At 37.8% G+C, this 12,052-nt stretch overlaps 1 protein-coding gene across 4 annotated transcripts in view; it reads right to left on the reverse strand.

Annotated features, from left to right (window-relative positions):
* Positions 1-8,227: 8,227 nt before the first annotated feature.
* PIK3C2A (phosphatidylinositol-4-phosphate 3-kinase catalytic subunit type 2 alpha) overlaps positions 8,228-12,052 on the reverse strand; it is a 99,589-nt gene continuing 95,764 nt past the window's right edge. For 3 of the 4 annotated variants that reach the window (XM_032881130.1, XM_032881129.1, XM_032881128.1), the window contains exons 29-33: positions 11,121-11,238; positions 10,966-11,038; positions 10,520-10,629; positions 10,310-10,435; positions 8,228-8,672 (exon numbers count right to left, since the gene is read on the reverse strand). In XM_032881130.1, the coding sequence (XP_032737021.1) occupies positions 8,487-8,672; positions 10,310-10,435; positions 10,520-10,629; positions 10,966-11,038; positions 11,121-11,238 (613 nt within the window). In that variant the 3' untranslated portion in view covers positions 8,228-8,486. Of the gene's footprint in view, positions 8,673-10,309; positions 10,436-10,519; positions 10,630-10,965; positions 11,039-11,120; positions 11,239-12,052 lie in introns of those variants that run through there. The other variant, XM_032881131.1, reaches the window with a different exon arrangement.

A 12,052-nucleotide genomic window follows, 5' to 3' on the forward strand; every position in this document is an offset into this window, starting at 1 on the left:
CGTGCAGGAGGCGGGACTACGCTGTGCGCTACCCGGCGGCCGCAGGCTGCCTATCCCGAAATGCACTTCAGCGCGGTACTGCGGGATTCCTCAATCGACAGGACTACACTTCCCAGCATCCGTCAGGGTTTGAGGAGGCTCGTGGCAGGAGCGGGAAGCGAAGACCTCGGCGGTGGACTTTCTGGAGCTGCCTGCGCTAAAATTGTGCAGGTTCGAATCCCGGCCTGGGAGAGCGCAGAGCTGAGGGGTTGGTGGATTTGGTCCCTGTCCTAGAAAGGCCGTTAATGTGCGACACCCCCGCTCAGTGAAGTTCAGCCATAGACAATCGTCCATTCGCCAGCGCCAGGTCTTGTACTGGGACTAGCTACCTCAAAGTCTGCCCCTGCCCGTAATAAATTCACTGGTAAAATACCGTGCTAATAAGTGCTACACTGAAAGTCACGGTAGTTACCTTCCAGCCACCCCTACCATTTCTTTCTTTCTTTCTTTTTTTAGATTTTATTTGAGAGAGAGCACGCTCATGAACAGGGAGGGTGAGCAGAGGGGAGGGAGGGGCAGACTCGCCGCTGAGCAGGGAGCAGGACTGGAGGCCCCATCCCAGGACCCTGGGATCATGACGTGAGCAGACGCTCAACGGACTGAACCATCCAGACGGCCCCCCTCATTCCTTATTTCTAATCCTAATTTAATCTCGGGGTGGGGGGGGGAGATTACTGACCACAGAGAAGAACGCAGGGATTTGAACTAGGCCAGGACGGACCCCCTACCCACTACCTACCCCTCCACCTGGTAAACTTGCTCCTTCCCCTACACGGCGCTGTAGAGTGCTTGGCTGGGCGGGGAGGCGTTTTGAGTGGATCCTCATAGCGCTGGGTGCCTCAGTGAGAGAAACTGGCCAACAGGGAAGAGTTTGGAAAACAAGATTGCAGAGGCTGAAGATGGGTGTGGAGATGAAAGTGTGGAGGATGAGAAAGAAAAACACGTATTGAACTCTGGCAAAAGGGAACTGCCACTAGAACTCTTAAGACTTAGTGCTGGTACATAGGAATGAGTTCAAAGAATGGACAGATGAAGGGGCTTGTTCAAAAGCAGCATGGCTCTGGGAAGGTGGGAGGTCAAATCAGGAAACGCCGGTCAATGTTTTAAGAAACTGGTAAGACTTAGAAACTAAAGTACTAGAACATCCACCTCCACTTTTTCAGCCTATCACTGTCTGATAATTTTCTTCTAAAACATTAGGAGCTCCATTCAAATTGAATGATCTATTTTCTCCTAGCAAAGATGCATTTTTACCGTTAGCCAAATTTACATCTTTAGTGCTGATATGGAATAGATATCTCAAAATTAACAAGGCTCCAGTTCCTAAGCCCCTTACTTAGCCACCTACTCCAAACCCCTTAATTTCAGTTAAACACTACCCATTTGCTCAAACCACAAACCTTGAAATCTCGTTTTTTCTTTTTTTGTGTTACCACTAAGAGTCATCTCAGGTTTACAACAAATATATCATGAATACGTTTGCACTTCTCCATTCCTGCTGCTGTTACTCCAAGCCAAGCCACTATCATCCTTCATTTGGACAACTCAGTGGTATCCCAGATGTTTGTGCTTCCACTCATGTCTCCACCTCCAACACATGCAACCCATTCTCCACCTAGCAGTGATCTTTGAAAAAAAAATTTTTTTAAAGAATGTATGTTTTTGAGAGAGGGAGCGAGAGCTAGCATGAGCGGGGGTGGGGGAGTGTTGCAGAGGGAGAAGCAGGCTTTCCACTGAGCAGGGACCCAGGGCAGGACTCCATCCCAGGACCCCAAGATCATGACCTGAGCCAAAGGCAGAAGATGCTTAACCAACGGAGCCACCCAGGCACCCCAAGCACAGTGATCTTTTAAAAACAGAAATTGATGTCCGCCTGGGTGGCTCAGTCGGTTAAGCGCCTGCCTTCCACTCAGGTAGCCATTCCAGAGTCCTGAGATGGAGTCCCACATGAGGCTCTTTGCTCAGCGGGGAGCCTGCCCCTCTCACTGCCCCTCCCCCTGCTTGTGCTCAGGCACACTCTCTCTAGCAAATAAATAAATATAAAAAGATAAAAAATTGGATAATCTATTACTCTTTTAAGTAAATCCCTCCTGTGTTCTCAGTGCATTTAGAATAAAATCCAAACCCTTGATCTTGCCACACCCTTGGTTCTAAACACTCCAGCCACAGTTACCCCTTTCTGACTCTTTGAGGTAACAGGGGTGTTCCTTCACTCTTGCGATTGCCACTACTTAAACTGCTTTTCCCCAAGGTTTTCTCATGTCTGTCTTTCAGATCCTGACCTCCAGGTCATCTCAAAGGCAGCCTTCCCTGAGAAAGACCATCTAAAGAAGTCCTCCCTTCCAACATAGTGCACAAATCTCTAACATTTTCCTTTCTACTTGCTTGTTTGGCTGTCTGCTTTTTTCATTGCCTCCAGAAACCAGAACAGTGCCTGGCAGGTAGGAAGTTAGTCACTCAATAATTATTTGAATGAAACTAAATATTTTTTCCCCCATTTGAAGATGTCTAGACTACTAGCTTTATTTCAGAAGGCAGAAGATAGTGAAAAGAATAAGATTTGGCAAACTAGACCAGATCACAATACATCTGTATGTAATTTGGATCAGGTCAGTTATTTAGTTACATGGGTGTTTAAGCCCTCAAGCATTGCTGGAATGATTTGCCTTGAGCCCCCTGACTTGTCACAATTATGTCCTTTAGTGAAATTGACTGAGGGAATAGGATATAACCAACATTAATGCTAGATTGTTTTTTGAGAATGGCACTCCGGTTAAAAAAAAAAATCACTAGAATTGGTTGCTATAAAGACCCCATAGAACTTTTCTAAGTAGGAATGTTCAGTTGAATATTCATGGAATAGGAATTATAACTATTATTTCAGGAGGCTTTTTGTTTGTTTTAGTCACCTTTAAGACTTCCACTAGTTTTGTTTTTTGTTTTTTTCTAATCAGAGAGAGACAGTGAGCTCAAGCGGGGTAAGGACAGGCAGAGGGAGAGCAGGCCTCCCGCTGAGCAGTGACGACCCCCCCCCCCCCCGCCCACCCCGAGATCATGACCTGAGCCAAAGGCAGGCAGACGCTTAAGGACTGAGCCACCCAGGTGCCCCACTTTGAAATCTTTTGTAAATCAAACCTGATTTTTTTAAAAGAAAATAATTCTATCTAAAAATATTTTTTTTTAAAGATTTCATTCATTTATTTGACAGAGAGAGAGAGAGAGATCACAAGTAGGCAGAGAAGCAGACACAGAGAGTGGGGGAAGCAGGCTCCCTGCTGAGCAGAGAGCCCGATATGGGACTCAATCCCAGGACCCTGAGATCATGACCTGAGCCGAAGGCAGAGGTTAACCCACTGAGCCAGCCGGGCGCCCCTGTTAACACAATTAATAAGAAGATTCAGTGATTAAATAGTTCTTAAGGATTGTACTTTTGAGGATTTTATTTGAGAGGGAGAGAGAGTGTGCGCATGTGCATGTGGGGGATGCAGAGGGAAAAGGAGAAACAAACCCTGCTAATCGGGAATCCCAAGGTGGGCTTTATCTCAGGACTCTGGGATGATGACCTGAGCTGATACCAGACACAACTGACTGAGCCATCTATGCACCCATAGGGATTGAACTTTTTAAAAAATAAAAAAAAAAAAGATTTTATTTATTTATTTGACAGAGATCACAAGTAGGCAGAGAGGCAGGCAGAGAGAGGAGGAAGCAGGCTTCCTGCTGAGCAGAGAGCCCGATGCGGGGCTCGATCCCAGGACCCTGGGATCATGACCTGAGCCCAAGACAGAAGGACTGAGCCACCCAGGCACCCACCCCTGAGTTTTAGGGTTCTTTAAATACTCTAGATACCAGCGCCTTATTAGATATGATTTGCAAGTATTCTCTCTCATTTGGTAAAATATCTTTTTACCTGAATGGTGTCCTTTGGTGCACAAAACTTTTTAATTTTGATGAGCCAATTTATTCTATTTTTCTTTTGTTGGTTGGGCTTCTTGTGTCATCTTTACGAAACTCATCTAATCCAGGGTTACAAAGATGTACACCTATGCTTTCTTCTAAGAGTTTATTTTAGCTATGTTTAGGTCTTTGATGTATTTTGAATCTTTGTATATGCTGTTTATAGTCCTACACTTCATTCTTTTGCATGTGGTTAGCTAATTGCCCTAGCACCATTTGTTGAAAAACCTCTTTCCCCATCGGTGGTGGCAGTCTGGTGTCTTTCGTGGATCATGATGCAAACAAAAACAACCAAATACAACCAAAGTTGTTCTAGAAAATAAAAATACAACAACCAAAATTAAAAACTCAATGGATGAGTTAAACAGTTGAAGAAAGAAGTAGTTAACTGGAAAAGAAGTCATAATAAATTATTCAGAACTGAAGAAAAATTTAAGAATAGATTGAATCCTAATAAAATAAAGATTTTTATACCTAAGCCCATCTTAGCTAATATGGATAAGACAAGATTAGCCCTAAGGTAGAAACTATTGAAGTTATGTGATAGATTCATTCATGAAATTCATTACACTGGTGTCTAATTTTGTATATGTCTAAAATTTGCATGATAAAGTATTTTAAAAGAGGATGAAATAATTTTTTTTTCTTTTTCCTGACAGAAACCCAGCTTCTGATGGAGGTGATAAACCCCCCTAAGAAACTAGCTCTAATTGTTTAAGTTATTACTCTTTCATGGTCTTTGGGCCCTTTTACATGATCTCTTTAGGGTCAGAAAACCATAGCCTCACACCGGTATCATTCTGGAATGATGGAGGTAAGGTATTAGAAGAATCTACATTTCAGGATGCCTGGGTGCCTCAGCCGTTAAAGCACTTGCTTTTGGCTTAGGTCATGATCCCAGGGTCCTGGGATCAAGTCCTGCATTGGGCACCCTGCTCAGCTGGGAGCCTGCTTCTCCCTCTTGTCTGCTGCTCCCCCTGCTTGTGCTCTCTCTGACAAATGAGTAAAATCTTAAAAAACAAACAAACAAAAAAAACTACATTTCTCTGTTCTGTAGATAGGTATAAGACATGTTTTTACTATACTATTTCATATTTAAGTAAACCACAAAAGGCCAGGGACCATACTTATAGAAATCTGTAAATATTGCATATTTCATCATTCCAATGATATGAAATGGTGATGGGGCTAAGTGGCAATCGAGAACCATGGTTTGGTTTCAAAACCATAGGTAGAAGTCAGATTTGTCATTTTTAAGGGCAACCGACAGGCCAGGTTTGAAATTCAGGAGTTTTGAACCTAATAAACTCCTGGGTGAGATACGAAGAATACATCAGTGAGTTCATATTAAAGTTTATTAAATTTTTAAAATTTAAGTAAACTCTATGCCCAATGAGGGGCTTGAACTTACCAACCCTAAGATCAAGATCAACCCTAAGATGCTCTACCAACTGAGCCAGCCAGGCTCCCCAAGCTCCATCAAAGTTTAGAACCCAAATGTTAATATGTTGATGAGGAAAGAAATGATGGCAGAGTTCCTTTATTCCAGAAATAGTTTAATACAATCGTAGTACAGTTATGAAGTCACATTCAATCCACTGAATATATTTAAGGTATTAATAAAAATATTATACATCTTTACTCACTACCTTAATATAATTAAAGTATTTGGTTCTTACAGATGAGACTACTTGCCATATTCATTCATATCTGCACTGCAGCATGTAAGTAAATCCATGGATTATGGTAGTGGGGCTTTTAGTGCTTTCTGATCTGAAGTCTAAGTATCAAAACTGAATATATTTTTTTAAAATTCCACAATACTTAAATCCTAGAAAGAATAGTCAACCAATTTAAGGCAAGATATTGAAACTTTTATACAACTTTAATTTGAAAAGATGAATACTTTATCAAAGATCATACATGCCTTAACAGTTAGCTACCTATAGATTTTTATAAAGGCAGTAATAAAAATGTCAGTGCAAGTTCTACCTTGGGTTCCTCAGTAGAGAAAATAATAGGTTCTTGGAGTACTCCATTATTTTCAAATCCCAAAACACTGCAAGAGGAAAGAATTCTGGTGCAGGACTTACATGTAGCATTATTTTTATTCAGTAAAGATAGGTATAAAACATTGTGATTATACATAAAAATTAGTGTCTTGGCCAGTTTGTTTAAACTTTTGCTTCAGATTTACTTTAATGCAAGCTTTAAAAAAAAGTCTAAAAAAAAAAAACTGATTTAAAATCTACTTAAAGTAGTAGTGCAAAGAGGCGCCTCTGTCCCTTTTTTTTTTTTTTGGTAAGGGCTGAAGATTAGCGTTTTACAAAGAAATAACTTATATTAAAATATATATAAAATATGTGTATTTTTTTAATGACCAAAGAAGGCACAAAATGAGTTAAATTAAGAAAAACATTACCACTTGTCCTGAACTCTGGTTAAACTGTACAGTATTAATCATAATATACATTTTTAGGTAAGAAATCCAGATTTCTTGTAATTGAAAAGTGACACCACATTTTCTACCTCTATTATTTGTGCTAAAAGACACGGCTGTAACAGACTGCAAATAAGCAGTACATACTGCATCCCATTAACAATGACCTTTTACCAAGACAGGTTTGGGTTTTGTTTTTGTTTTTTTTTTTTCTTTTTCTTTTTTTTTTTTACAGTGGCTATGTGACAATTCAGGGAATGGAATTATGTCTCCAAAGCTTAAGTGAACATATCTAACACTTCTTTATATCTGCAAAAGTACTTACACACTTTAAGGAAATGTTAACTGTATGTGGAAAAAGTAAATAAATGGTGGTGCTTTTATTTGCATTTTAATTAAATTATTAAATAGACAACATATTTTAACATTAAGAAAAAAAAAAGACATTCATATATCATACTAATGGGGTTTCCTACAAATGGACCATTAGTGTTAGGCACCAAAAATTTCAAGTTTGTTTTTTTTTTTTTTTTTTAAACCTATCTCACTGATACATCCTCAACTGTTCTATTTCTGCTCTACAGGTTTCACCACTTACATTAAACATCTGCACAGTTCATAAAAATTGTTATGGGCAACTGAACTGGAGATTATCCTTTCTCTGTTGGTATTCTTCATTGCATATTTTACCAGTTATCTCACAGCAACTAGATTACTACAATCTCTATTACCATTTAAAAAGTGTCTGAAATTCCATTGAGCCATGAGAATTAATATATCAACATATTTACTCAAACTAAACATAAAATTATGTGTGTAGTTGAGTGAATAATAAAAATGAATTTTATCCTTAATGGTTACTGTAGAATAATTTCAATCATGTCCCTTATGATTCTGAATCCCACTGTATTAAGTAAGTCATGTGAATGTATAATGTTTACAAATATAAGTAAGATACCTTACAAGACAAACTTTGCTATAAAAGTCTACATTAAAATTCAGCCTGGACCCTAGAATTCTTGTCCTGGGCCTCCTGTGAAGAGTCTGCCCTATTCATGGAGTTCTACCAAACAGGAATGGGTATGTGAGTGAACAATTTTCACTTGCTTAATGAGTAAGTGGAGTATAGATACATGGGAGGTGGATTACCAAAGTTCAATTCACACTCCTGGGAGAAAATGTAGTATTATAATGGAATGATGGCATTTAGTATAGTTACACTGATGAATCTCATTCAGTTATGGGGCAACAAAAACATAAATCACGTGTCTGTTTAAGTCACACAAGAAGAAATAAAATCTGTGGGAAAAACACTAGTAAATGTAGATAATTCTTTAGTAAGTTGAAAGTGAGTGAAAACTTACGAATTATCAAGTCAGGAAAAAATCAGAATGAAGTGCCAGGGAAGCATATGAAGTTAAGGCACCATTATTTACAACTTCAGTGATTGGCACTTATTCTGAAAAAGGTTTTAAAGACATGAGTGATAAAAAGCAGTATTATTTTCCCCTACTTCTATAAACTACATAGTAGTTCTGAACATAACTATTATTTGTGCTTTGCTTTCGGCCCTGTGAATAGCAGCTGCATTTTCTGGTAACATCCTGCACCTTCCCTTTCCTTTGGTGTTTGTGAACACACACAGTGGTAAAGGCTGTAAAAGGTGCAAAACAGGAAAACATGCTGTGTCTGTGTAAGAAACAATGTAATACAGATGGTTGAATTGACACCGTACTGTACTGTCAGACTAAACTAAAGCTATTACTCTGAAAGGATTAAATCCTTCAACTCAGGAGTCTTTTTCCGGACTTACTGTATATTAAGTTTAGGGTTTATAGCCTTCTATAGGACTTTAAAACAGCAATGGCTTCAACTAGTTCATAAAAGTTAATTATGTGACTGTTGGTCCACCAGATGTGTTGAAATGCAGTAAGTACATTTACTTCATAATTTCTAAGTTTAAAAATATTATACAAAGTTCCCAAGTGTGTGTGTGTGTGTTTAAGTGTTTATAACTATTCTTGCTTTCAAAGCTCAGAAATTCACTAGCTTACAAATAGGTTGCTGCAGCAGTCAGCTGATACCACTTAACTGTCTCTTTGCTCAAGTTGAAATCTTTTAAAGGCAGGGTCACTCCACCGAGGAAAAAATTCTCCCGCAGAGACTCTGCACTGAGAACACTGAGTTGAAGTTCTCTCTGTCTTAGGGTTTCCTTGCTATATCCACTGTACACAAGCTAGAGCAAAGGCAAAAAGAAAACAGTAAGTTACAAATTTTTTTGTTTGCTTGGTTTCTTCGATTATTTTAAGTAAAAACAGAAGTGAGATTAGTAGTTAAAGAGACAACAATTAATAACACTGATTATGACATGTTTAGTAGAATTTGCCTCATATTTAGATGCACATTTTGTATTTCAGGAGTCTTAGATTTTATCATCATTCCTCTGAGTGTCTGACATAGAAGTGCACAGAGTAGAAAATTATTATTGTCTAAACACTGACAACATGGATTTTCTGAGCTGGAGTTATGGGGAAGGGAAATGCAGTTATAAGGCGGCATGCCTTGAGATGGTCTGACACCTGGGAAAGAGAACGGAAGGTAGCAAGTGGGGATAACACAGCTATTTTACAAAAAATGAGGGATCAGAATTTCTTTTTGTTGTCTTTTTTTTCTATTAGATTTTATATGCCATGAAATAATTTGATTATCCATATTTCAATGCAAATTCACCAACTACCAATACAGCTTACAGCAAATCTAGAATGCTATAAATTAGCTGACACATCACATTCAGCACTTAGAACTTTTTTCCAGCAAGGCCTCATCCTAACTTCTGAGAAAGATCTCTTTAATCTAGTCCTTCTTATTGTTTGACTAATAAAAATTAAAAACTGACCACATTTCATTTCTTGAAAGTATACTAACTAGGAAACAAACCAATACTTCTTTTTGAGAATAACACCAACTTGTCTTCACCAAACATTGTATATGCTTTTCAAGAGCTACAAGGCTATTCTGCGGTTTTAACAAACTTAAAACCTGATGAAAATCCACATTTATTTCCAGACATTTTTGTGTGGATGTGAGGTTAATGTACACACATAGTGTGGTGCTTATCCTAAAAAGTATTTGACTAAAGGTTAGCAGGTTTTAATAGATGAGTAAGTTCATAAGGTGACCATGAATAGCTCAGCAAACAGCAAAGTCACAGTTTGCTCCATCCTGTTCAGCTGATGCTTTGCTTACTGCTTTTAGCGTAGAGCACTCTATCTGAAGTGGCTTGCTGACAGCCTGAAATGAATTAGGAGAATAATTTTGAAACTATATCCTATCAAACAAAGGTAAAGTTAGTGAAGATGTTTTAAAAGGATAAACAGGAAGGGCTTTTGAGAACTTCAGTTATCTGAGGGGCTGCCACAGAGGAGAGAAAGACTAAATTCTGTATAGTTCCAAGTCATACAACTGAGACCCACAGGAGCAAACTCCAGGCAGTGAAGATTCAGCCCAGTATTAAAAAAAATAATAAAAAATAAAAAATAAATATATATATATGTAAGAGCTGTAGCTGCCCAAAACAAAGTGGATGGACTAGAAGTATTTCAGCATAGACTGGATAACCACTTCTTGAAAATGTTGTAGAGGGAGTTCAGTCACTGGAAAGGTGGTTGAAGATAACTCCTAAGATCTTTTCAAAACCTAAGGCTCAATGATGGTTTAATTCTGCAACATTTGATAAGTATCACTAGATTGCTACTGATTGGCTTTACTAGTACAATAAATAGTTCTGAATCTGGTACCTAAAAATTTTAAATTTAAACTGTTTAAAATTTAAAGAACAAATCTAAGACATTTTTAGAAATGACTTTAACTTACCATCTCATTGAATGTTGGATTCCTGGTTTTTCGTGAAATTTTGGTTTTACGTTTGGATGTTTTGTGGGTATCTGGAAGTAGGTATGTTTTGACGTATGGATTTGGGTCAGCTCCATCCTCAGTAACCTATAAAGAAAAGTTTTCCCTTAATAGTAATGCTTCCTACCAAGGTATAGGTCTTCTCTACAATCATTATTTATAATCACTCACAAGGTCTTTGATGTGCATCACCATGATGAAAAGAGTACCATTTCGGTAAGAGATAGATAATTTTACTGCTCCTCCAATTTGGCCTGGAGTAGGACTGAATGGACCTGCATCTGAAAATAAAAATACAATCATCTTTATTTTATCTTGCTTATAGTGGTACAAACTATGACAAAAAAATTTTGCTTTAATTCCAGGATCATCCTATGTGGGGAAAGGAAAAGGTAAATAACCTAGTAGGCCACTGATTTGTAGTTCTTTAATAATCACATTCTATTAGGAAAATTATGTTTATCCAGAAATTGACAGGCTTAAAAGGACTATCCTCTCATTCTCACTGGAGTATAGCCAGTAACCCCACTGTCACTCTACCACATTCACTGAGAAATTATTAACTTTCAAGTCATAGGGAAGCCATCAATTATCGATAAAGAGAAAAATAATCTCACCTGCACACCTAGCTATTCCTTCAGCTTTTTCATCACGAAGTAAAGGATGGAAAAAAGTACAAACAAGATCACACTAAGAAGAGAAAAAAAATGTATTAATTTAAATAGCATGTAGCACCAAGAATAGAATATTCTTTTTCAATTAGGACAGTCACCTCTGCTACATCGGTTGAAGCACTCATCAAACTCTGTAAATAACTGTTTAATTCAATTTTCCTTTTGGCTGCTACATCTTTTATGTGTGTTCTTCCTAGAACCATCCTATTAGGAAAGCTACAAAAGAAAACACAAGGGGGATTTAAATTATTTCACTTGGAAGTATTTATAGAGTTAAGCACAATATTTATTTAGAAATATATATATTTTAAAAATATATATACTTAAATACAAAGTGGAATTTTAATCTACTAGAAAGTAAATTTCTGTAATTTCTTTTCAAGTACTGGAGATGAAATAGTTCAAGTACTTGTTAGCCTTTTATAAACCTTGGTACAAAAGAGACACTATTTTGCTATTTATTACTTATTTTCTACTGTTTTTTTTCTAAAGATTAATCTGTTTACAAATATTTTTGCATATCTTATCCTCCAAAATCATAACTCAATCAGCCACAGTTCCTGTTGATATCAGTCCCATACCCTTGTCAACACTTTGTCCACAAGTGACATAGGGCCCAAATCAAGAATAATCTTAACTTTGCTTATTTTGCTAACAATGAAAAATGATACTGCATGTGGAAATAAACTGATACCCACACTTTGTTGACTCTTCATTTCTGAAATCTAGTCTAAGAAGAGTATGAGCAGCCCGGCACCAGAAATCTATTGGTCATTAGCTACATTAAAAATGAGGGTTTTAAAAGGGTTAACAGATAGAAAACTAAGTACTAAGATTTTGACCAACAATCTCACTGCCTCAGCTTATTCTTTTTTAGAGGTGCTTGGTAAGGCCATAATTATTTCTGCAGTGATTTAAAATTCGATTTTGCTAAAACCAAGATTCCAAATTATTATGTTATGTTGCAGACTATGGTAGAGACAATAATTAAAAGATTCTACAATTAGGAGAGCCTGGGTGGCTCAGTTGG

The sequence above is a fragment of the Lontra canadensis genome, unplaced genomic scaffold (genome assembly GCF_010015895.1).
Source record: "Lontra canadensis isolate GAN:19392208 unplaced genomic scaffold, GSC_riverotter_1.0 scaffold74, whole genome shotgun sequence".
In the NCBI taxonomy this organism is placed as follows: domain Eukaryota; kingdom Metazoa; phylum Chordata; class Mammalia; order Carnivora; family Mustelidae; genus Lontra; species Lontra canadensis.